Source organism: Theropithecus gelada, chromosome 20, assembly GCF_003255815.1.
Source record: "Theropithecus gelada isolate Dixy chromosome 20, Tgel_1.0, whole genome shotgun sequence".
Classification (NCBI taxonomy): Eukaryota; Metazoa; Chordata; class Mammalia; order Primates; family Cercopithecidae; genus Theropithecus; species Theropithecus gelada.
In genome coordinates, this window is record NC_037688.1 from 54,942,449 (window position 1) to 54,966,020 (window position 23,572).

At 54.2% G+C, this 23,572-nt stretch overlaps 2 protein-coding genes across 4 annotated transcripts; one reads left to right on the forward strand and one right to left on the reverse strand.

Annotated features, from left to right (window-relative positions):
* Positions 1–11: 11 nt before the first annotated feature.
* MYLPF (myosin light chain, phosphorylatable, fast skeletal muscle) lies at positions 12–7,453 on the reverse strand. 3 transcript variants are annotated; one of them, XM_025370412.1, is made up of 9 exons: positions 7,384–7,453; positions 5,375–5,513; positions 3,138–3,177; positions 2,099–2,191; positions 1,782–1,857; positions 1,475–1,579; positions 1,304–1,382; positions 300–348; positions 12–207 (listed from the first exon to the last, which is right to left on the reverse strand). In XM_025370412.1, exons 3-9 carry the CDS (start codon positions 3,138–3,140, stop codon positions 103–105), a joined length of 510 nt encoding a protein of 169 aa, XP_025226197.1. In that variant the 5' UTR covers positions 3,141–3,177; positions 5,375–5,513; positions 7,384–7,453; the 3' UTR covers positions 12–102. The 3 variants fall into 3 exon arrangements, with proteins under 3 accessions (XP_025226197.1, XP_025226196.1, XP_025226195.1); XM_025370411.1 differs by lacking the exon at positions 7,384–7,453 and adding an exon at positions 6,034–6,075; XM_025370410.1 differs by lacking the exons at positions 5,375–5,513; positions 7,384–7,453 and having other exon boundaries at positions 3,138–3,218.
* Positions 7,454–7,953: 500 nt separating this feature from the next.
* Positions 7,954–22,766, forward strand: TBC1D10B (TBC1 domain family member 10B). Its single transcript, XM_025370413.1, has 9 exons — positions 7,954–9,149; positions 13,687–13,786; positions 14,066–14,173; positions 14,272–14,378; positions 20,000–20,114; positions 20,238–20,303; positions 20,480–20,669; positions 21,014–21,168; positions 21,258–22,766. Exons 1-9 carry the CDS (start codon positions 8,206–8,208, stop codon positions 21,921–21,923), a joined length of 2,451 nt encoding a protein of 816 aa, XP_025226198.1. The 5' UTR covers positions 7,954–8,205; the 3' UTR covers positions 21,924–22,766.
* The last annotated feature ends 806 nt before the right edge of the window (positions 22,767–23,572 follow it).

A 23,572-nucleotide genomic window follows, 5' to 3' on the forward strand; every position in this document is an offset into this window, starting at 1 on the left:
GGCGCCCCCCATAAGAAACAAAGACCAGTTAAATTTTATTGGGAGCCGGGGTGGGGGTGGGGCCGAACGGAAGCGTCAGCCAGCAGAGGCCCGCGGAAGCCCCTACTCCTGGTCCTTGGCGTCGCCGTGCGTGATGACGTAGCAGATGTTTTTGTAGTCGACGTTGCCGCCCACGTCGGGGGGGAAAGCAGCCCACATGTTCTTGATCTGGGGAAACACGCAGGGGCGTCTCGCACCGGCCGTTAGGCTTCCCTCCCACAGCCCTTTGCTGCTCCGGCCCCGCCGCGGGGCCCACTCACCTCCTCCGGGGTGAAGCGGTCACACTGCGTGGTCAGCAGCTCCTCCAGGCTGGAGAGAGGTGATACACGCGGAGTTGCGATTGGGTTCCTGGTTCCTTTACACTCCCTCGCACCTCATCCCCTTTGCCAGCCCCAGCCTCCCCCGAAAACCCAGGTCACTCTACTTCCTTCATTGGCCTCCCAGACACTCGTTTTTGCCCTCTCCGCTCACATTTGCTGTGAAAATGCAGTCTTGCCGCCCATTACCACAATCTTAACTACTCCCTGACCTCTGACAGTGACTAACCCTTCGTAGGAATTTTTGGGGGTTTTTTTGTTTGTTTTGAGACAGGGTCTCGCCCTGATGCCCAGGCAGGAATGAAGTGGTTTGATCATAGCTCACTGCAACCTGGAACTCCTGGGCTCAAGGCATCTTCCTGCCTCAGCCTCTAGCGTAGCTGCGACTATAGGTGTTTGCCACCACGCCGGCGATTTTTTTTTGTTTTTTTTTTGGAGACGGAGTTTTGCTATTGTTGCCCAGGTTGGAGAGCAGTGGCATGATCTCGGCTCACTGCAACCTCCGGCTCCAGGGTTCAAGCGATTCTCATGTCTCAGTCTCCCGAGTAGCTGGGACTGCAGGCGCCCGCCACCACGCCCAGCTAATTTTTGTATTTTTTGTAGAAACGGGGTTTCACCATGTTGGCTAGGCTGGTCTTGAACTCCTGACCTCACGTGATCCGCCCGCCTTGGCCTCCCAAAGTGCTGGGATTACAGGCATGAGCCACTGCGCCTGGCCAGCCCGCGAATTTTTTAGTTAATTGTTTAGAAACAGGGTCATGCTGCGTTACCCAGGCTGATCTCAAACTCCTGTCCTCAAGCGAATCCTGTCTCAGCCTCCCAAAGCACTGGGATTATAGGCCTGAGCCACAGGGCCCAGCCTTGGTAGGAATTTAAGGAGGCTTTCAGTGTGGGAGCAGCTGGTGGAGTGGGGGAAGGGTTGGAAGGGTGGGAGAGCTGATGCTTACAACTTCTTCTTGATGGTGCCCTTTCCTTCAGGGTCCAGGACCTTGAAGGCTCCAGTTATCACATCCTCAGGGTCAGCACCTGGGGGGCACAGAGGGCACATGAAGCTGATGGGTCCCTGAAGGATCTGGGAAAAGGCAGCTGGGGCCATGGATCCAGGACACTCCACTCACCCTTGAGCTTTTCCCCGAACATGGTCAGGAAGACGGTGAAGTTGATGGGACCACTGGCTTCCTTCATCATGGCATCCAACTCCTCATTCTTCACATTGAGGCGGCCTGGAGGGGGTTGGGGGAAGCATGGGCTGGAGCAGCCTCCTGGGGCCAGGCCTGTGCTTCCTACTAATTCAGATGATCACATCTGTTTTTCAGCTGGGTAGACTGAGGCCCAAGGTGGAGCTGACAGGGCTGGAACCCAAGGCCACTGAATTTCCTAGACTCTGCAGCCTTGAATATTCCCACCTGGAGGTAGGGGGCTCACCCATGGCTGCGAAGGTGTCCCGAAGGTCCTCCTTGTCGATAATACCATCACGGTTCTGGTCGATCACAGTGAAGGCCTGGGGAGGGCCGGGGTGGGAGGGTTAGGTCCCCCATGGCCCAGCCTCAGCATCCCTACCCCAGGCAGATCAGATGCTGGCTCCCAGCCAGCTGTCCTCTTCCACCCCAAGCAGGGAGGGGAGGAAGGAATTCTAAACCTTTCCCCTCCTTTGAACAGGTGCACATTCCAGGGAGAGGGCCGGGGGAGAGGGCCAGCAGGGCTGTTTTTGGTCAGTCTTCCAGTTTCCCTTGTCTCCTCACCTCCTTGAACTCCTGGATCTGAGTCTGGTCAAACATGGAGAAGACGCTGGAACTTCCACCCTCTACTGCCCTTCTCTTGGCCTTCTTGGGTGCCTGGAGGGTGAGGGTTGAACAAAGGGGCCCATGGATGAGTCCCTCCACCTCTCTGGGAGCAATGAATTAGATTCAGAATTCTTTGAGTCCCTGTTCCTAAAGCAACCCTTTAGCCTGAGTCTCCCCTTCCTTGGGACCTCTTTGCTGAGGGGGCTTGCTTTGATTGCATTCCCCAAATTCCCCTCTGTGGCTCCTGGGTCTCCAACTCTTTATCCCCTACAATGGGTGGAAGCTTCTTCTCAGTGCCCTGAGCCTAGCTCCTCTGAGCCCCAGACTTGCTGAGGCTCAGCCACTCATTTGCCCTGTTTGAGCCTCTTTTCTTTTCTTTCTTTTCTTTTTTCGAGACAGAGTCTTGCTCTGTCACCCAGGCTGGAGTGCAGTGCTGCGATCTCGGCTCACCGCAACCTCTGCCTCCCGGGTTCAAGCGATTCTCATGCTCCAGCCTCCTGAGTAGCTGGGATTACAGGCATGCACCACCATGCCGAGTTAATTTTTGTGTTTTTAGTAGAGACCGGATTTCGCCATGTTGACCAGGATGGTCTCAAACTCCTGGCTTCAAGTGATCCAACCGCCTTGGCCTCCCAAAGTGCTGGGATTACAGGCATGAACCACAGCACCTGGCCCCAGCCTCTACTTTCTCATTTGTAAAATGGGATGGGAGTTATTGCCCGGCTGGTGCCAGAGCACTTTAGGAAGATGGAATACAGGAACGAATGGATCAGGTTTTGAGAGGGACTGGGGCCCTGTGAGTTGAATGTCTGGGCGGATTATCATTGATTGGATCCTTAAGGCCATCACACGGTCTGTTTTCCATCAGTGATGCCGAGAAAGAGACGAGCATCCTTTTAACTTTTTGTTGGACTGGGAACCAGCTACTTTCTTTCAAAGGGTGAGGCTGCCCTGAGGTCTAAGGGATCTGAGCAGGGGTTGGAGGATTCTCACTCACCATGTCTTCAGTCTCCCCGGGGGCAAGGCAGCGGCTCCAGCTGGAAAGAAGCAGGGAGTCAGCATGGGGCAGTTCCTCTGGGGTTATATAGTCCTGCCCCAGGGAGCCCTTAACATACCAAGGTAACCTTAGCCCTGCGGGTGCCCACCCCAGATACCAAAATAGCCCAACTTAGGGCCTTTCCTTTCTTGGAGGGCCAGCAGCAGCTGGAGCCCAGGGGGGAGGAAGGGGGAGAGCAGGTCTTGCGATGCATGTCTCACTAGGGCCTGGGCAAGAAGGGATGTTCTTTCTCCCAAAGAGGGGCTGGAATGTGCCAGAGTTTAGAGAGGACCCAACCCAAGGCATCGTTCTGGGAGATACGTGAACCAGATCCTGTGTACCCCTGAGTGGGGTGGGCTCAGATTTATTTATTTATTTATTTATTTATTTATTTATTTATTTATTTATATTTTTTTTTTTGAGAGGGAGTCTCGCTCTGTCGCCCAGGCTGGAGTGCAGTGGCCGGATCTCAGCTCACTGCAAGCTCCGCCTCCCGAGTTTATGCCATTCTCCTGCCTCAGCCTCCCGAGTAGCTGGGACTACAGGCGCCCGCCACCTCGCCCGGCTAGTTTTTTTTTGTATTTTTTAGTAGAGATGGGGTTTCACCGTGTTAGCCAGGATGGTCTCGATCTCCTGACCTCGTGATCTGCCCGTCTCGGCCTCCCAAAGTGCTGGGATTATAGGCTTGAGCCACCGCGCCCGGCTGGGCTCAGATTTAAACCCAGTAAACGTCCGGGTGCAGTGGTTCACACCTGTAATCCCAGCACTTTGGGAGGCTGAGGTGGGAGGATTGTTTGAGGCCAGGAGTTCAGGACCAGCCTGGGCAACATAGTGAGACCCCTGTCTCAATTTTTTTGTTTTTTAAGACAGTCTCGCTCTGTTGCCCAGGCTGGAGTGCAGTAGTAGCGTGATCTTGGCTCACTGCAACCTCCACCTTCCCGATTCAAGTGATTCTCCTGCCTCAGCCTCCCGAGTAGCTGGGATTATAGGTGTGCCAAGACACCAGGCTAATTTTTTTTTTTTTTTTTTGTATTTTTAGTAGAGATGGGGTTTCATTCACCATGTTGGCTAGGGTGGTCTCAATCTTCTGACATTGTGATCCATCCGCCTTGGCCTTCCAAAGTGCTGTGATTACAGGTGTGAGCCACTGTGCCCGGCCCCCAGTCTCTATTTTAAATTAATAAAATAAACCCAGTAAACATGTATTGAACGCACACAGTGTGCCTTGTGCTAGGCTGGGCTTTGTAGGTGCACTTTGGCAGACACAATCCGTCTACCCCCACATGGTGGAGTTCATAGTCGAGTGTGTGTAAGTGTGAGGATGGTAAGAAAGAGTCGTCTGTGGAAGCTGAGGGATCAGGTGGATCTCCTGCCTCCCTTCAAGGAGAGGGGAATTTTTTTTTTTTTTCTTTTTGAGATGGAGTCTTGCTCTTGTCGCCCGGCTGGAGTGCAATGGTGTGATCTTGGCTTACTGCAATCTCCACCTTCTGGGTTCAAGCGATACTTCTGCCTCAGCCTCCTGAGTAGCTGGGATTCCAGGCACCTGCTACCATGCCCAGCTATTTTTTTTTTTTTTTTTTTTTTTTTTTGAGATGGAGTCTTGTCCTGTTACCCAGGTTGGAGTGCAGTGGTGTGATCCTGGCTCACTGCAACCTCCGCCTCCCGAGTTCAAGTGATTCTCCTGCTTCAGCCTCCCAAGTAGCTGGGACTACAGGCGTGTGCCACCACGCCCGCCTAATTTTTTTGTATTTTTAGTAGAGACGGGGTTTCCCGGTGTTAGCCAGGATGGTCTCGATCTCCTGACCTCGTGATCCACCTGCCTCGGCCTCCCAAAGTGCTGGGATTACAGGCGTGAGCCACCATACCCGGCATCTAATTTTTTGTATTTTTAGTAGAGATGGGGTTTCACCATGTTGGCCAGGCTGGTCTCGAACTCCAACCTCAGGGGACCTACCCATTTCAGCCTCCCAAAGTGCTGGGATTACAGGCGTGAGCCACCGTGCCAAGCTGAGAGGGATTTTTTTGAGGTGAGATACTTTGTGGTCTCAGGTTTTGTCCTGGGCCTTGGTTTCCCCTCTGTAAAAGGGAGAGGTAGTTCCCATCCCACAGAACTTGCATTATAACTAATAATTATCCCTGCCTTGCTGGAATTTACAGTCTAGCCATAGAGACAGGAATGAATGCAGAAAGTGACATACCAGGGCTGGTCAGGAGCCCAGAAGTGGAGGGCTCGGCAGCCCTGTCTAGGAGTATGGGAGTAGCTTCATGAGGGCTAGGGAGTCAGGTGCAGGTGGAGGAGCAGGTGTGTTGGGCAGAGGGCATGGCCTGAGCAAAGGCCTGGAGAGCACAAGATCAGAGGTATTCAGGTTGCCAGAATTGTGATGGGGCTGGTGACCAGCCCCTGAGGGGCCTTCAAGGCCAGGCACAGGATGGAGACCCTGGGGAACCTTGGAAAGGTTTCATGCAGAAGAAGGATGTGATCTAGTATGAGTCTAGAATATTTTCTCTGGGTACTGGTGTGGAGGCTGGAACTCAGGAGGGGAGGCAAAGACCCTAAGAGGACGGCCAGCTGGTCACCTTCTGTGAGGTGCCTTGATGGCCAGTGGCTGCTCACTTCATTCTGGCCAAGAGCCAGCTTGGCTGATTGTGTAGCTTTGATGTACCCTCTCTTCTCCCTCTGGGCCTCAGTGACCCAGTCCCCTCCATGCAGCAGAAGTCTGGAAAAATAGTGGCTGAGGAAGCCCCAGGTTGGCAAGGACAACCATCTCCTTCTCCTCCTGCTCCCTCTAGGACCCGATGTCCTGAAGAAGATGCCTCGCCCTCCCCCCTCCCTCCTCCTCCAGGCCCATGCCGATACCTCTAAGACATTTTCTTTTCTGGGCACTGAGGCCCAGCCACCTGTTGTCTCTAAGAAGAGAGAAGGAGCCACCCTAAACTTAGCAGCTGCCCTTAGCCTCCCACACCAGCCCCTCCCTGCCTCAGACGGCAGCTGCCTCGCCTTATAGGGTTACCATGGGGGTCCAAGCCAGGGAGAAGCCCACTTATTACTGGGTTCTGGGAGAGCAGGAGGACTCCAAAAAGGGGAATGGGAGGAGTGCTCAGGAAGCTTGGGTCAAATGGGAGATGGGAAAGGTGAGGAGGAGATCAGACACTGAATGGGAATTGACAGGACTTGGGACTGAGTTGAGAGTGAGGGACCTTTGAGAACTCAGAAACCAAGGAGGAACTGAAAAGTCGGGAGCTAGGTCTCACTGGAATTCCAGAATGGTGGATGCTGTATGGAAATCGGACTATGGGGGTCAGAGAAAGAAGAGGGTGTTTAGAAGTTGGAAGGTTGGAGCTCATAACGTCAGGTCTTTATGCTTGTGATCTAAGGACAACCTGGAGCGCTCATGAGATTGAGGTCGGGGTTCTCAGTGGAACATGAGGAGCACAGAGGGATGTGGCACTGAGGGGAAGGGGTTGACGGGACTGGGGCCTCGGATCCCCAAAAGAATAATAACACACATATGGGGAGTTCATGGTACTGGGGATTCATGGATTTGGGGTTTGAGATCCTCACTAGAATAAATGGTGGGGGTACTCAGAGGCATAAGGTCTGAGGAATTGGAGCCTGGGTTCTGGGGAGGAGCTCAGATAGATGGGAACTGAGGAGAGGGACTTGGAGGTTGGGATTCCCGCAGGAAATGGGTGAAGCAGAGAGATGAGTTGCTTATAGGATCTAGGGGCTCTGGCTATGGCAACCTGGGCCTGGAGTGTTGGGGTTAGTTTGGGGCCGGGATCGGAGAATTACAGAGTAAAGGCTGAGGGTACTGGGTCAGGGCACTGGATCTGTGGTGGGGCTCAGGGTCCCACAGACCACCAGAGTTGGGGGCTCAGGAGTTAAACGAAGAATAGGGGCCCGGGAAGGACTCGAGAAGGGCAGCGCGGCACTCATTGGTTGAGGGCTGCACTAATGCCCCCGCCCTTTCTCCGTACTGTCCCCAGCTGTCACCCTCCTGTAGGGCTTGTCTCCGGTTGTCACCGACTATCCCTGGGCTGGCACCGCCTGCTGGCAGCGTCTTTGCCCTTTGGATGCTACCATTGGCTGAGACAGCTATCTATTTTCCTGTCCTGTGGTCGAAGTGGGAGAACACGATCATTGGCTGACGAGGCGAATTAATCTCTAGCTTGCCCCGCCTCCTCCCAGCTGTCATTTCTAACTGACCATTTTGGGAGACCTAAAGAATTCCTCAGCTCTTCCTATTGACTGTGGATGCTGTCTGTCACCGCCTAAAGAGACATCACTGCCTGTCAATTTGGCCACCACCTACTCCCCTTTTCATTGGCTCCGTTTTTACCGTTCCTATTGGTCAAGAAGCTGCCAGGCCCCACCTCTTATCGTACAGCCCCTGCCTTCTCCTCCGCCCTTCCGCGGTCATTCACTCTTCAGTCATATTTATTGGCCAGGAGGTTCAGGCTCCTGCATTTCTATTGGTTATTTCTTTGGTCCCACCTCCCCCTGCCTTTCTTCGTCCTCTGACTGGTCTTACAGCCCTACGCCTTCTACGTTTCCTCTTTCCAGATGAGCCACCCCTTTTTCGTCTCCGGCCCCGCCCACGGTTCCAACGATTGGCAGAAGCCCAGTTCTCTCTCTCCCACTATTCGTCCAAATCCTCTGACGAGGCGGGAGAAAAAAGGAGCGCGATGGGCCAGTCCGCGCGCAGGCGTGGAACACAGAGATGCTGGCCGCGGAGCCGGCTCTGCGGCGTGTGCGCAGGCGCGAGGTCGGCGGCTCGCCCCAAGCGGGAGGGAGGGGGCGGCGGCAAGATCGCGCGAGGGGGTGAGACGGCAGGAGCTAGACCCCGGCGCGCGGCGCCCCCGGACCCCTGCCCCGCCTCCGCGTGCCCAGCGGCCGCCCCGCCCCCGGCGCGCGCCGAGCCGCGCCCTTCGCCCTCTCCCCTTTCTCGGCTGGTCTCGCCGGGAGGCCCGAGGGGCGGCGCCTTCTGCGGCCTCCCCGGCGGGGGGATGTGAGGGGCGGCCCGCGGCCATGGAGACCGGCCCGGCGCCCCTGGTGGCCCCGCCGCGCCGTCATGGCGCCCCCGCGGCCCCGTCGCCGCCGCCCCGGGGTTCCCGGGCCGGGCCCGTCGTGGTGGTGGCTCCGGGACCTCCAGTGACTACGGCCACTTCGGCCCCCGTCACCCTGGTGGCCCCCGGGGAGGCGCGGCCCGCCTGGGTCCCGGGGTCGGCCCAGACCTCTGCCCCGGCCCCGGCCCCAGCCCCGGCCGTCACGGGCAGCACGGTGGTGGTGCTGACCCTGGAGGCCTCGCCCGAAGCCCCAAAGCCTCAGGTCCCCTCCGGCCCGGAACCCTCAGAGCCCGCGGCCGTGGCTGGAGCTGAGACGTCAAGGGCTCTGGCCGCAGGGGCAGACTCTCCGAGGACAGAGGAGGCTCGACCCTCACCCGCCCCAGGACCAGGGACCCCCACCGGGACCCCTACCAGGACCCCTTCCAGAACGGCTCCTGGGGCCCTGACCGCCAAACCCCCGCTTGCCCCCAAGCCGGGAACCACAGTGGCCTCAGGAGTGACTGCACGGACTGCATCAGGACAAGTGACAGGTGGGCATGGAGCTGCCGCAGCAACATCATCATCAGCAGGACAGGCTCCTGAGGACCCCTTAGGCCCTGGCGCCGGCCCCTCGGGGACTTGTGAGGCTCCGGTAGCTGTCGTGACCGTGACCCCAGCTCCGGAGCCTGCTGAAAACTCTCAAGACCTGGGCTCCACGTCCAGCCTGGGACCTGGCATCTCTGGGCCTCGAGGGCAGGCCCCGGACACGCTGAGTTACTTGGACTCCGTGAGCCTCATGTCTGGGACCTTGGAGTCCTTGGCGGATGATGTGAGCTCCATGGGCTCAGACTCAGAGATAAACGGGCTGGCCCTGCGCAAGACGGACAAGTATGGCTTCCTTGGGGGCAGCCAGTACTCGGGCAGCCTGTGAGTACCAGTGGGCACCCAGCGGGACCGCCTCGGGGAAGCAGAGGTTGGGGGAGGGCGAAACGATACACTTTGCCCAGACTCTGGCAGCCCAGCCTCCTCTGAGGATCCAGGGGGTGATCAGCGCGAGCTGCCGTTCCTTGAGCATCCTGAGGTGCCTGTGACATTGGCCTGTTAGTGAGTTTCAGACCAGGGGTCAGGAGGTCTAGGTTTAAGCCTTGCCTTTGATGGGTTGTGTGCCCTTGAGCTAGTGGCTTCCCCAGTTCCGTGCCTCAGTTTCTTCCTCTATAAAGTGGATTGAATGAAATGATACCTGAGGTCTTCCCAGCTCTTCGATGGGGAACTCCCGCTACAGGCCGGATATTCTGGAGGGTTGGTTGGGCGAGGGTTCTGGTAGAGACCCTTCGTCCCATAGGGGTGGAGAGCCTGGGAGGGGTGCAGGCACCTCCTTTCCCCCATAGCCCTAGGTCCCAGGGATGGAGTAGAAAGGTGGGGAAGTCTGCCTGATGGAAGGGAGACTGTGCAGTCAGGACCTTGCTGTGAAACAGGGCAGTCTTGTATCTGCACTGAAGTAAAGGGGGTGGGAGAGGCCTCTTCCCCATTTCCTCATCTCCCCAGCCGGGCTTACTCTTTCCTAGTTCCCTCCCGGGCCTGAGTCACTCCCGAGGTAGGGGGTGATTGCCTCTGACTTCTTCCTTCCCCCTCTCTGGATCCTGCCCATTGTTCCTGTGCCCCTTTGACCTGCTGGGCCAGTCAGCCTACGGCATCGCCTGGGCCCTCAGGTGTCAGGCCCCAGGTGCTAAGGATAAATAGTCCTTTTAAGGAGTCAGTCATCTGGAGAGAAAGACAAGTACTTAAACAGTTGGTTTCAATAGAAGACCTCAGGTTTAGCCTAGAGATCCCCAGAGGGTTTCCTGAGTGCACACAGGCAGGGAGTCAGCTGAACCTGCTCTGAATCGTGGAAAGTAAGTAGGATTTAGTCTTGGCTATGTGTGCAGGGATGGGGGAAAGCCCTGTGGGAAGGTTTTCCAGGCAGGGTTCGTGAGCCAACCAAAATCAGAAAGCCTTTGATTGGGTACCAACATTCAGGGTCTTAACACGGGAAAGCAACTGAAGTTTGACCCTGGTGCTTTCCAGGCACGAGGCCTCGGTTTATAGATGAAGAAACAGAATTAGTGCAGTTGAGTGAATTGTCCCCCTCAAATAATCTGGATCTGTGTGACCAGTGGCTCTCTCCTCAATAGCAGGCTGTCCTGAGGAACTCGGGCTGAATTCAGTTTGAGGGAGTCCCCCTTGTGTGCCAGGCACTGTGCCGGGTGCTGTTTCTCTGCTTTGTAGTGTTGTTTCTCTAAGATCAGCTTCTCTGCCAGAGAACTCTACCTCTGGGGCAAGACTGACTGTAATCGACATCACTTTCTCAGCGTTCAGTGGCTCGCTGCTGTCCACAGGATGAAGTCGAGGCTCTTTGGCCCGCGCACAGCCTCTCTGGTCACCTCTGCCACCACTCCTCACTGGGTGCTTTGCACTGTGGTTCTGCTGAACTAGTTGTAGTCCTTTCCCCTTCATATTCAGGCTGTGCACCTGCCAGGAGTGTTCTTCTCCCCTTTCTTTGCCTGCTAAGTTCTACTCATTTCTTCATGGCTTACCTCAGATGTCCCCTCCTCCAGGAAGCCTTCCCTGATACCCACTGCCCCCACTCCAATTAGATGCCTCTTTGGCACATCTTTGTCATTGCATTTCCCATACCGTATTACAGTTTTCGCTCCTCTTAGGCTGTAACCTCCTTGAGGGCCAGAAGGTGTCTTACTCTTACCAGCCCTTGGTAGAGTTTGGAACTGACTTATGATAGAAATTAATGAGAGATGGTTTCTCTATTTAAGGAGCTTCTAGAACAAGGGAAACTAACATTTAACGAGCCCCTTCTATTTAACAATTGTTTATATGCAGTTTCTCAATAGTGTTCTCATAACTTTGTGATGTAGGTGGTGGTGTCTTTTTAAATTTTTTTATTTTTTTCTTTTGAGACGGAGTTTCGGTCTTGTTGCCCAGGCTGGAGTGCAATGGCGCGGTCTCGGCTCACTGCAACCTCCACTTCCCAGGTTCAAGCAATTTTCCTGCCTCAGCCTCCCTAGTATCTGGGATTGAAGGCATGTGCCACCACACTCGACTAATTTTGTATTTTTAGTAGAGACAGGGTTTCACCATGTTGGCCAAGCTGGTCTTGAACTCCCAACCTCAGGTGATCCTCCCACCTCGGCCTCCCAAAGTGCTGGGATTACAGGCATGAGCCACCGCGCCTGGCCCAGTGGTGTCTTTTTATAATTGAGGAAGGGACTCAGGTCATCCCTTGCCAAGGCTCCCCAGGGTCTCAGAGACGGAACTGAAATTTGAACTTAGGTGGGTTTGATTCTTTTTTTCTAATTTTTATTTATTTATTTATTTTTTTGAGACGGAGTCTCGCTCTGTCACCCAGGCTGGAGTGCAGTGGCCGGATCTCAGCTCACTGCAAGCTGCGCCTCCCGGGTTTACGCCATTCTCCTGCCTCAGCCTCCCGAGTAGCTGGGACTACAGGCGCCCACTACCTCGCCCGGCTAGTTTTTTGTATTTTTTAGTAGAGACGGGGTTTCACCGTATTAGCCAGGATGGTCTCGATCTCCTGACCTCGTGATCCACCCGTCTCGGCCTCCCAAAGTGCTGGGATTACAGGCTTGAGCCACCATGCCCGGCCTGGTGGGTTTGATTCTTAAGACCCAAGCTTTCTTCTGTTCCACTCACCTCCTAGTACTGACTCCTACAAGTAACTGAAGAATGTTGGGCCACCATAAGTATGAAGCTCTGACAGAACAGTGGGTAAATAGGGCAGGGAGACCTTTATTTGCCTGGGATGATTTCAGGGAGGAGGAGTAGAGTAAATTGCAGGTGACCCAAGGGATCACAAAAGTTTGATAGGACAAAACTCAGATGATAGTGTCTAAGGAGACAGAAGTACATTTGGTCTGTATTTTTTTTTTCATTATTATTTTTTGAGATGGAGTCTTGCTCTGTCGTCCAGGCTGGAGTGCAGTGGCGCAATCTCGGCTTGCATCCTCCGCCTCCTGGGTTCAAGCCATTCTCGTGCCTCAGCCTCTCGAATAGCTGGGATTTCAAGCACATGCCACCATGCCTGGCTAATTTTTGCATTTTTTAGTAGAGACAGGGTTTTACCATGTTGTCCAAGCTGGTCTCGAACTCCTGACCTCAAATCATCCGCCTGCCTCGGCCTCCCAAAGTGCTGGGATTACAGGCCTCAGCCACCATGCCCGGCCTATTTTATTATTTTATTTTTATTTTTTGTAGAGACAGAATCACATTATGTTGCCCAGGCTGGCTTTGAATTCCTGGCCTCAAGTGATCCTCCTGCCTCTGCTTCCCAAAATGCTGGGATTACAGGCATGAGCTACCATGCCTGGCCCTCTAGAGTATTTTATGGATAGTATTACTTTTTTTTTTTTTTGAGATGGAGTCTCGCTCTGTCACCCGGGCTGGAGTGCAGTGGCCGGATCTCAGCTCACTGCAAGCTCCGCCTCCCGGGTTTACGCCATTCTCCTGCCTCAGCCTCCCGAGTAGCTGGGACTACAGGCGCCCGTCACCTCGCCCGGCTAGTTTTTTTTTTTTGTATTTTTTGGTAGAGACGGGGTTTCACCGTGTTAGCCAGGATGGTCTCGATCTCCTGACCTCGTGATCCGCCCGTCTCGGCCTCCCAAAGTGCTGGGATTACAGGCTTGAGCCACCGCGCCCGGCCGATAGTATTACTTAATGGGCACCTTGCTGTGTGTTATTTTGTATAAACTCTCAACAGACTCCTCCAGGCAGGTATTGTTATTCTCTGCACCTTACAGATGAGGAAATTGAGGCTTAGCAAAATTAAGTGATTTGCTCAAGGTCACACAATGAATAAATGGTAAAGCTAGGACTTGGATCCAGATCTAATGCAAAATGTGGCTTTAAAATACTCCATACTCATCCCAGCACTTTCGGAGGCCGAGACGGGCGGATCATGAGGTCAGGAGATCGAGACCATCCTGGCTAACACGGTGAAACCCCGTCTCCACTAAAAAATACAAAAAACTAGCTAGGCGAGGTGGCGGGTGCCTGTAGTCACAGCTTCTCGGGAGGCTGAAGCAGGAGAATGGCGTAAACCTGGGAGGCGGAGCTTGCAGTGAGCTGAGATCCGGCCACTGCACTCCAGCCTGGGCGACAGAGCGAGACTCCGTCTAAAAAACAAACAAACAAACAAAATACTCCATACTCTCTCCCCAGATTTGGATGTGTCAGAAGTGAGATTTAAATATGACCTCTGAATAGAGATCCATCAGGGAAGGAAGGCCTTTCAGTGTGCCTTGGGATGACCAAGTGGCCAGACATCCTGATGTTTGGTAGCTCACAGACTATCCAGTTTCTCGTTTGAACTTGGGGAGGTGGCTCGCCTCAGTTCCACCTGCAATGCAGGTTTTACCCTATTGCTACTGACCCCTTCTGTGTTCCCCGCACCCTGCAGAGAGAGCTCCATTCCCGTGGACGTGGCTCGGCAGCGGGAGCTCAAATGGCTGGACATGTTCAGTAACTGGGATAAGTGGCTGTCACGGCGATTCCAGAAGGTTTGAGGGCTGAATGGTGGGCAGGGCAATGCGCAAGTTGGGAGGGGCGGCGTGTGCTCCAGGGAAGCCCAGGAAGCTGATATCTGCCCTCTGGACCACACTAGGGATAGATGGGCCCTGGCAGGCGAATGGCTTTAAAAATTGAAGGCCAGGCCAGGTCCAGTGGAATCAAGCCTATGGGATGTGGGGGGAGTATCCAGGGAGCCTGTGGACTGCTAGGGAAAGCTTGGAGGCTGTGCCGGCCCTTGAAGCTGTCCCCCTCCTGCCACTTTGCCTTAGGTGAAGCTGCGCTGCCGGAAGGGGATCCCCTCATCTCTCAGAGCCAAGGCCTGGCAGTACCTGTCTAATAGCAAGGAACTTCTGGAGCAGAACCCAGGAAAGTTTGAGGTGCGTGCAGCTCCAGGGTGTGGGGACATGTGGCCCTGTCTGTGCAAGGGGTATCAGTTCCCCCAGATCCTGAGGTAATCCCCGCTGTCCCACTGCAGGAGCTGGAACGGGCTCCTGGGGACCCCAAGTGGCTGGATGTGATTGAGAAGGACCTGCACCGCCAGTTCCCTTTCCACGAGATGTTTGCTGCTCGAGGGGGGCATGGGTAAGGTGGCCAGACCATGGGGATCAGTCAGCAAACATTGGCTGGAGGATCCACCTTTTATCTAGGTGGATACAAGACTGAATTGAAAGTGGTTTTTGCCCTCCAGGACTTGTAGAAGAGAGATCTGTAATGGACTAGTGTCAAGCCATGTCAAAGGAACTGTCCCGGGAAGGAGACTCGACTCGGGTTGTGTGTGGGGGCACATCACGGGGTCCTTGAAGAGCTTGCATTTGGGCTGGGTTTTGGAGAGGTGGAGCTATAGCAGTGGAGCAGGGTTTTCCTGCCTGGGGGTTATGGAAAAGATCACCAGGGACCCTTAAATGCTATGCCAAGGCATTTGGAATTTTGTTCTATAGACCAAGCTTCCTCCAGATGTCAATATATACTGTTCCCTAGTAGTATGCAAGGTGATCTTAGGGAGTTCTCGGATGGACGTTTTTTTTTTTTTGAGATGGAGTCTTCCTTTGGTTTTTTTTTTTTTTTTTTTTTTTTTGAGACGGAGTCTTGCGCTGTCGCCCAGGCTGGAGTGCAGTGGCGTGATCTCCGCTCACTGCGAGCTCCGCCTCCCGGGTTCACGCCATTCTCCTGCCTCAGCCTCCTGAGTAGCTGGGACTACAGGCGCCCGCCACCGTGCCTGGATAATTTTTTGTATTTTAAGTAGAGACGGGGTTTCACCGTGGTCTCGATCTCCTGACCTTGTGATCCACCCGCCTCGGCCTCCCAAAGTGCTGGGATTACAGGCGTGAGCCACCGCGCCCGGCCTAGAGTCTTCCTTTGTTGCCCAGGCTGGAGTGCAGTGGTTCGATCTTGGCTCACTGCAACCTCTGCCTCCCAGGTTCAAGCAATTCTCATGCCTCAGCCTCCTGACTAGCTGGGATTATAGGTGCACACTATCATGCCCGGCTCATTTTTGTGTTTTTAGCAGAGACGGGGTTTCACCATGTTGGCCAGGCTGGTCTTGAACTCCCAATCTCAAGTGATATGCCTGCCTTGGCCTCTCAAAGTGCTGGGATTACAGGTGTGAGCCACTGCGCCTGGCCAGATGGAATTTTTTTTTTTTTTTTTTTTTTTTTTGAGATGGAGCTTTGCTCTTGTCGCCGAGGCTGGAGTACAGCGGCACGATCTCGACTCACTGCAACCTCTGCCTCCTGGATTCAGGTGATTCTCCTGCCTCAGCCTCCGAAGTAGCTGGGATTACAGGTGCCTACCATCATGCCCGGCTAATTTTTGTATTTTTAGTAGAGATGGGCTTTCACCATATTGGCCAGGCTGGTCTCGAACCCCTGACCTTAGGTGATCTACCTGCCTCGGCCTCCCAAAGTGCTAGGATTATAGACATGAGCCACCACGGTCGGCCAGACAATTTTTTTTTTTGTTTTTTTTTTGTTGTTTTTTTTTTTGAGATGGAGTCTTGCTCTGTCACCCAGGCTGGAGTGCAGTGGCCGGATCTCAGCTCACTGCAAGCTCTGCCTCCCGGGTTCACGCCATTCTCCTGCTTCAGCCTCCCAAGTAGCTGGGACTACAGGCGCCCGCCACCACGTCTGGCTAATTTTTTTTGTATTTTAGTAGAGACGGGGTTTCACTGTGTTAGCCAGGATGGTCTCGATCTCCTGACCTCGTGATCTGCCCGTCTCGGCCTCCCAAAGTGCTGGGACAGACAATTTTTTTAATCAATAATTCATCCTTTAGCAAATATTTATTTAGCATCTGCTATCTGCCAGGCACTGTCTAGTCACAAATGATTGCAGTGAACAAAAAACGAAAAACTCCTCTCATGGTGTTTATATTTTAGTGGGGACAAACAATAAATCAGGGAAAGGAATGTATTTTGTATGTGAAATGATGGTAAGCATTAGGAGGTTATTTTTATTTTTACTTTTATTTGTTTTTTGATAGGATGGGTTTTCATCATGTTGCCCAGGCTGGTCTTGAACTCCTGGGCTCAAGTGATCTGCCCGCCTCATCTTCCTTAAGTGCTGGGATTACAGGTGTGAGCCACTGTGCCTGGGCCTAAAGAGCACTTTAAAGCAAGAGGGAAATAGAGAATGTGAGTGGGGATGGGGTTATAAATGACTTGATCCCACTTATGTTTTAAAAGGGTCATTCTGGCTACCATGCTGAGAACAGACTATAGGGAGACAAGGACAGAAACGAACCAGTTAGGAGACTTCCTGTAATCCAGAGAGGGGTGAGAGCTAGACCAGCATGGTAGCAGCAGGAGTATGGAGAGAAGTGGTTGGATTCTGGATATATTTTGAAGGTCGAGTCAAAGGGATTTGCCAATGGAGTGTGAGGGGAGAGAGGGGAGTAGGGTTTTTGGCCTGAGAAATGAGAAGAATGGAGTTGCTGTTTACTAATATAGATGGGGTAAAGATAGCTGTGGGGGGCATATCAGTTTTGGAACTGATTTGCTCAGTTTTGGAACGTTTATTTTTTATTTTTATTTTTTGAGACGGAGTCTCGCTCCGTTGCCCAGGCTGGAATACAGTGGCGCCACTTCGGGTCACTGCAACCTCTGCCTTCCGGGTTCAAGCAATTCTCCTGCCTCAGCCTCCTGAGTAGCTGGAATTACAGGTGCCTGCCACCATGCCCAGCTAAGTTTAGTATTTTTAGTAGAGACAGGGTTTCACCATGTTGGCCAGGCTGGTCTCGAACTCCTGACCTCAAGTGATCTGCTTACCTCCGCCTCCCAAAGTGCTGGAATTACAGGTGTGAGTCTCCGTGCCCAGCAGGGAACATTAAATTTAAAATGCTTATTGGACCTCTAGATGGAGATGTAAGTTCAGTGTACAATATACACAAACCTGGATTTCAGGGCAGACGTTTAAACTGGAGATAAATTGGAAATTAAGAGTCGTCAACTTATAGAGGGACTAAATCTTACCCAGGAGACTGGATGAAGTCACCAAGGCAACAAGTGTAGACACAAAAGGAATCGATGCACAACATCCAGCGATTGAGCCCTGCAGCTCCAATATTTTGAGAATGGAAAGAGGAGAAAGAGCTGGTAAAGGAGACTGGAATGAGAAGCTAGAGGTAGGAGGAGGACCAGGAGCGTGTGATTGGGAGCAAAGTGAAGCGGGGTTTCAAGGGTCAGCTGTGTGAAATGCTGCTGAAGGGTCCAATAAAGTCCAGCCTGAAAATTGACCTCTGGATTGCACACTGGAGAAGTCAATAGTGACCATGTTAAAAACAGTCTTGTGGCTGGGCGCGGTGACCTGATCACCTGAGGTCGGGAGTTCAAGACCAGCCTGGCCAACATGGTGAAACCCCGTCTCTACTAAAAATATTTTAAAAAGGCCAGGCATGGTGGCTCATGCCTGTAATCCCAGCACTTTGGGAGGCCGAGGCGGGGGCGGATCGTGAGGTCAGAAGTTTGAGACCATCCTGGCTAACACAGTGAAACCCCATCTCTACTAAAAAAAAAATACAAAAAATTAGCCAGGTGTGGTGGTGGGCGCCTGTAGTCCCAGCTACTCAGGAGGCTGAGGCAGGAGAATGGCGTGAACCTGGGAGGCGGAGCTTGCAGTGAGCTGAGACGGCACCATTGTACTCCAGCCTGGGCGACAGAGGAGACTCCGTCTCAAAAAAAAAAAAATTAGCTGGGTGTGGTGGCAGGCGCCTGTAATCCCAGTTACTCGGGAGGCTGAGGCAGGTTGCAGTGAGCCGAGATCGTGCCATTGCACTCCAGCCTGGGCAACAAGAGCGAAACTCTGTCTCAAAGAAAAAAAAAATAGTTCTGTGGTTGGGCGTGGTGGCTCACACCTGTAATCCCAGCACTTTAGGAGGCTGAGGCAGGCGGATCACCTGAGGTGAGGAGTTTTTTGAGACCAGCATGGAGAAACCCCATCTCTACTAAAAATACAAAATTAGCCGGGCATGGTCGGGAGGCTGAGGCAGGAGAATTGCTTAAACCTGGGAGACAGAGGTTGCAGTGAGCCAAAATCATGCCATTGCACTCTAGCCTGGGCAAGGGGAGTGAAACTCTTGTCTCCAAACAAAAACAGTTTTGTGTGGAGCAGTGGGTGAAACCCTGACTGGAGAATGGGAGGAAAGAGATTGAGGACAGTGAATTTATAGGTAGGGAAAGAAACTGTGTGGTATTTGGAGAGAAGAGAGGGGTAAAGAGACTTGTTTTTTTTGTTTTGTTTTGAGACAGTCTTGCTCTGTCACCCAGGCTGGAGTGCAGTGGTGTGATCTTGGCTTACTGCAACCTCCGCCTCCCAGATTCCCGGATTCAAGTGATTCTTCCACCTCAGCCTCCCAAGTACCTGGGATCACAGGTGCCCGCCACCACACCTGGCTAATTTTTGTATTTTTAGTAGAGATGGGGTTTCGCCATGTTGGCCAGGCTGGTCTCAAACTCCTGACCTCAGGTGATCCACACACCTTGGCCTCCCAAAGTGCTGGGATTACAGGCCTGAGCTACTGTGCCTGGCGAAGAGACTTTTTTTTTTTTTTTTTTTGAAACTCAAAGAAATAACAGCACGTAGGTATGCTTGTGGGAATGGTGTAGTGGAGAGAGAAATTGATAGTGCAGGAGCAAGGGGAGGGCTGTTGGAGTGGTGGCCTGTACAGGCGAGAGGGGATGGGATCCTGGGCCCAAGTGGAAAGGAAGTGCTTGCCAGGATCACAGACTCTTCACCCATAGCAACAGGGAGAAGGCAGGGACACAGAAGCAGGTAGGTGGGTGATGGGCGTGGGCGCTTGTGGAAGTTACATATTTATTTTAATATGCATTAGGTAAAATAACCATTATCAAACCTGTCATTTCGTGGATGCTTTTGCAAAGTGGAGAAAAAATGTCAAGTAAATAATAGTAGGGTGGTATGCAGATAAAATACAAATGAAGATCACACTTGAATGCCTGGAGTTTTGGGAAAAGCTATTCTGAGCACTGGTCAGGAGGAGGATGTGTGAGACTGGAGGCAGGGAGAGGATTTGGGAGGTCATTTTTTCTGGGCAAGAAATGGAAGTTTGAGCTGCGAATGGCTGTGGAGGTGGAGAGCAGGCAGGAGTGGAATTCAGGGTGCAGTGCTACTTAGGCTTGGAGGAAGAGGCTCTTTTCTGATGTGGGGCTGAGTGAATGGAAGTCCTGGACATGGCAGTGGGGCACCCTCAAGAGGAGCAGGTCTAGGGTGCAGATTTTATTCTTTTGTATGCAGAGACAAGAGAAAGGGCTGAGGCACAGCTGGCTTCCAAGCCTTCCCCAAGAACCATGAAATCCAGAGAGACCCATAAGGCAGGCCCTGCTCTGGGGAGCTCCTGCTTTGCGGTAACAAAGACATTCAGTGCTAGAGGAGGGCTGATGCTGCGGCTGTGGAAAGCTTCCTGGAGAAAATGACCTGGAAGGTTTCTGGGATGTGGCAGAGGAAGGAGGGTGAGGGTGCAGCCTGTGCTGGGATGGCAGGGAGCATGTGGAGTGTGTAGCCAAAGGCGGAGCCCTGGGGCCTGGAGTGCTCTGCTGTGGGCTGAGCCTTTAGCTGAAGCTTGCTCAGCAGGACTGGACAGGTGGATGGAAGGTCCTGGTAGTAAAGCTCTGGGATGAATCTGGAACTGGGCTTGGGAACAGAGCTCTTGGCCCCTGTGACTGCCCTCATGGTCTTCCCCAACCCCCACAGGCAACAGGACCTGTACCGAATCCTGAAGGCCTACACCATCTACCGGCCTGACGAGGGTTACTGCCAGGCCCAGGCCCCCGTGGCCGCGGTCCTGCTCATGCACATGCCTGCGGAGGTCAGCGCCCTGGTTCTGGGCCGGGAGGGGCAGGGGGGATCTCAGCCTGCAGTGGTGATGGGGGAGCTCCCTGCTCCCTGCTTCTCAGGCCCCACCCCTCCTCCTTGTTCTTGCTCTTCTCAGCAAGCCTTTTGGTGCCTGGTGCAGATCTGCGACAAGTACCTGCCAGGTTACTACAGTGCAGGGCTGGTGAGTGTCTGAAGGCTGGGTGCATCCAGGGCTGTGGCATTTCCTCCAGGCTGCAGGGAGGTCCTTGCCTTGCCCCACCCTGGCCTTCTCAGCCTCTGCCCACAGGGCCTGCCAGTTCTCCCCTGATGGGGGCACAGCTGACTTAGCCCTCTTCTCATGACTTGTCCCACCTGCAGGAGGCCATTCAGCTGGACGGGGAGATCTTTTTTGCGCTCCTGCGCCGGGCCTCTCCGCTGGCACATCGCCACCTGCGGCGGCAGCGCATCGACCCTGTGCTCTACATGACGGAGTGGTTCATGTGCATCTTCGCCCGTACCCTGCCCTGGGCATCGGTGCTGCGTGTCTGGGACATGTTTTTCTGTGAAGGTACTTCTGTGGCCCTCCAGGCCATGAGGGGCTATGGTGGCTACCAGGGGTTCTGTCATATTTCTGGTGGTCCCTGGACAAAAGGTACTTGTGGGTGGAAGTTTCACCATAAGCAGCTGGGGGCTGGAGAAACAGGCCTGATTTTGGTTCTGCCACCAACCTAGAGCCTGCTCTCCCTGCCAAGATCCTGAGACTGATAGCAGCTCATTTCCTTTCATGGGGCCTCAGTTTCCTCATCTGAGATTGGCAGTAGATGGGGATGAGGGCTGTGAGTCCGTCCTAATCAGGACAGGCTGAGATCCTGGGTCTGACCACCCTGTGCTCTCTACTCTTCACCCCTGCAGGCGTTAAGATCATCTTCCGGGTGGCCCTGGTCCTGCTGCGCCACACGCTGGGCTCGGTGGAGAAGCTGCGCTCCTGCCAAGGCATGTATGAGACCATGGAGCAGCTGCGTAACCTGCCCCAGCAGTGCATGCAGGAGGACTTCCTGGTGCACGAGGTAGGCCTGCAACCTCAGCACAGCCCCTGCCTGCATCAGCCCGCTCCCACCCTCAGCTCCATTCTGGTATGCACTTCCTCTCTGTCCAGGTGACCAATCTGCCAGTGACAGAAGCACTCATTGAGAGGGAGAATGCAGCCCAGCTCAAGAAGTGGCGGGAAACACGGGGGGAGCTGCAGTATCGGCCCTCACGGCGACTGCATGGCTCCCGGGCTATCCATGAGGAGCGCCGGCGGCAACAGCCACCCCTGGGCCCCTCCTCCAGCCTCCTCAGCCTCCCTGGTCTCAAGAGCCGAGGCTCCAGGGCAGCTGGAGGGGCCCCCTCCCCGCCGCCTCCCGTCCGCAGGGCCAGTGCTGGGCCTGCCCCAGGGCCTGTGGTCACTGCTGAGGGACTGCATCCATCCCTTCCCTCACCCACTGGCAACAGCACCCCATTGGGTTCCAGCAAGGAGACCAGGAAGCAGGAGAAGGAGCGGCAGAAACAGGAGAAGGAGCGGGAGAAGGAGCGGCAGAAGCAGGAGAAGGAGCGGGAGAAGGAGCGGCAGAAGCAGGAGAAAGAGCGGGAGAAACAGGAGAAAGAGCGGGAGAAGCAGGAGAAGGAGCGGGAGAAGCAGGAGAAGGAGCGGCAGAAGCAGGAGAAGAAGGCTCAAGGCCGGAAGCTTTCGCTGCGTCGAAAGGCAGATGGGCCCCCAGGCCCCCACGATGGTGGGGACAAACCCTCAGCAGCCGAGGCCCGGCAGGACGCTTACTTCTGACCTCTGCCCTGGGGCTGGACTGCATGGCCCCCCCCCCCCTTTCCCTCAGCCAAGAGCAGGCCTGGCCCGAGGTGCCACCCCCTAGCCCCTTGGCAGGCTGTCCCTCACTGGGGAAAGTGGCTTGGTTCCCTGTCTCCTCGCCAGCCGCTGATCCCTACACGGGCAGGACAGATGGGCAGCTGCAAACGAGTCTGGAGCCTCTCATCTCCCATGAGGCTCAGCTGGGGTCTTTGTCGCTCCTGCCCCAGTTCCCTCTGGGTCCCCTACTAGGTGCTGTCCTGATGGGCCCGTTGTCATCCCAGGGGTGACTCCTGGTGATGGGAGTCAGCAGTTTCAAATTCTTACACTCCATGGCTCCCCTTACCATGAGGTGGAGCTGGCTTCCTTTTCCCTGTCTTCAGCCCTCCCTGTCTCCAATTCCTGGCCAGGGCTCTCCTGGACCTTTCTGTGTTGTAATTATGTACAGAGGATGGGGTTGGCCTGGGGTGGGGATGCTCGCTTTTGTCTTCTGTCCTTTGGTTCTCCTTCCATAATGCTCCTGTACCCAGTTTATTTAAGGGGACATGCACTGGAATAGGAAATGTCCCCCATATCCCTTCCCGCACCCTGCTGTGTACCCTCCAAACCCACCTTGCTCTGTGTTCTCAGGCCCCCCTGCTTTGTCTCACCAGGACCCCTACCTTTCACCTTGTTCCCTTCCACCCCTCCAGTTAGTCCCTATCTGGGTAAGGGTCTTCCCTTGAGCTCCAGGGGGTGGAACCCAATGTTTACATTCTCTTCTGTCTCTGCCCCCACCCCATGCAGCGCTTTGAGGAATCAGAAAAGAACCTGCTGTTGTACCTGAGTCTGTCTCCTGCCTTGTTACTTGATGGGGGTTGGGGTGGGGTAAGGATGAGGGAGGGAGGGAGAGACAGAGCCAGTCTCTGTTAAAGCAGTCTGCTGTCTTGGCAAGTAGGTATCTCTTGGCTTTGGGTCCATCTCTCAAGTCACTCATCAGACACTGGTTGAGCTCCTACTCCAGCTTTGCCTGGGATGTGCTGTCTCCATTGTCACTGGCTGCCTGGAGCTCTCTAGGTACCACCTGCAGCACCCAGATTTGCTTCCCAAAGTGCTCATGCAACTCCTGGAAGCTGGAACGGGTACTCATGGTGGCTAGAAAGCCACTGTCCTCTGGGCATGAGATGGGTTCTTGGCCAGCTGCCTGGCACAGCTCCCGGTATTAGGTCTTGAGTGGGGGCAGCAGCCCAGCCAGCCACCTCCAGCTCACACCAGCCAGTGCCCACAGCCAAGTCTCCAGGTTTTCCTGGGTTTCTGCAGCCAGCTTGTAGGCCCCAGGAGTCAGGATGGTAAAGGCATAGGGTTCTTAAGGTGTAGCTCCACCTGGCAGTTCTCCAACGGGATGAGGCCCAGGGGTGCATGATCGGTCTGGAGTTCTAGGTAGAAGAGGTTTCCTTGGAGGATGAACCATCGGTGCTGGTAGCTGAGGTTTCGGGTCCCCTTCTTTAGCAAGATGCCTTCCTGGTCTGGGGCCTGTGTTCTGTAACCATGGAAGAAACTGAGCATGGACTTTCTGTGCAGTTCCATCGTGATCCAATATGGGAGGAAATCCCTAGGGAGAGAGAAGTGGCCCATCTAGTTGCCTTGGGGAA

Coding starts and splice junctions, on each gene's coding strand:
- MYLPF (XM_025370412.1), bottom strand. Junction 1,858..2,098: donor AGATCCAGGAGTTCAAGGAG/GTGAGGAGACAA, acceptor GGCCCTCCCCAG/GCCTTCACTGTGATCGACCA. Junction 349..1,303: donor GGCACCATCAAGAAGAAGTT/GTAAGCATCAGC, acceptor ACCTCTCTCCAG/CCTGGAGGAGCTGCTGACCA.
- TBC1D10B (XM_025370413.1), top strand. CDS start 8,206: ATGGAGACCGGCCCGGCGCCCCTGGTGGCCCCGCCGCGCCGTCATGGC. Junction 20,304..20,479: donor GTTACTACAGTGCAGGGCTG/GTGAGTGTCTGA, acceptor TCCCACCTGCAG/GAGGCCATTCAGCTGGACGG. Junction 21,169..21,257: donor AGGACTTCCTGGTGCACGAG/GTAGGCCTGCAA, acceptor CTCTCTGTCCAG/GTGACCAATCTGCCAGTGAC.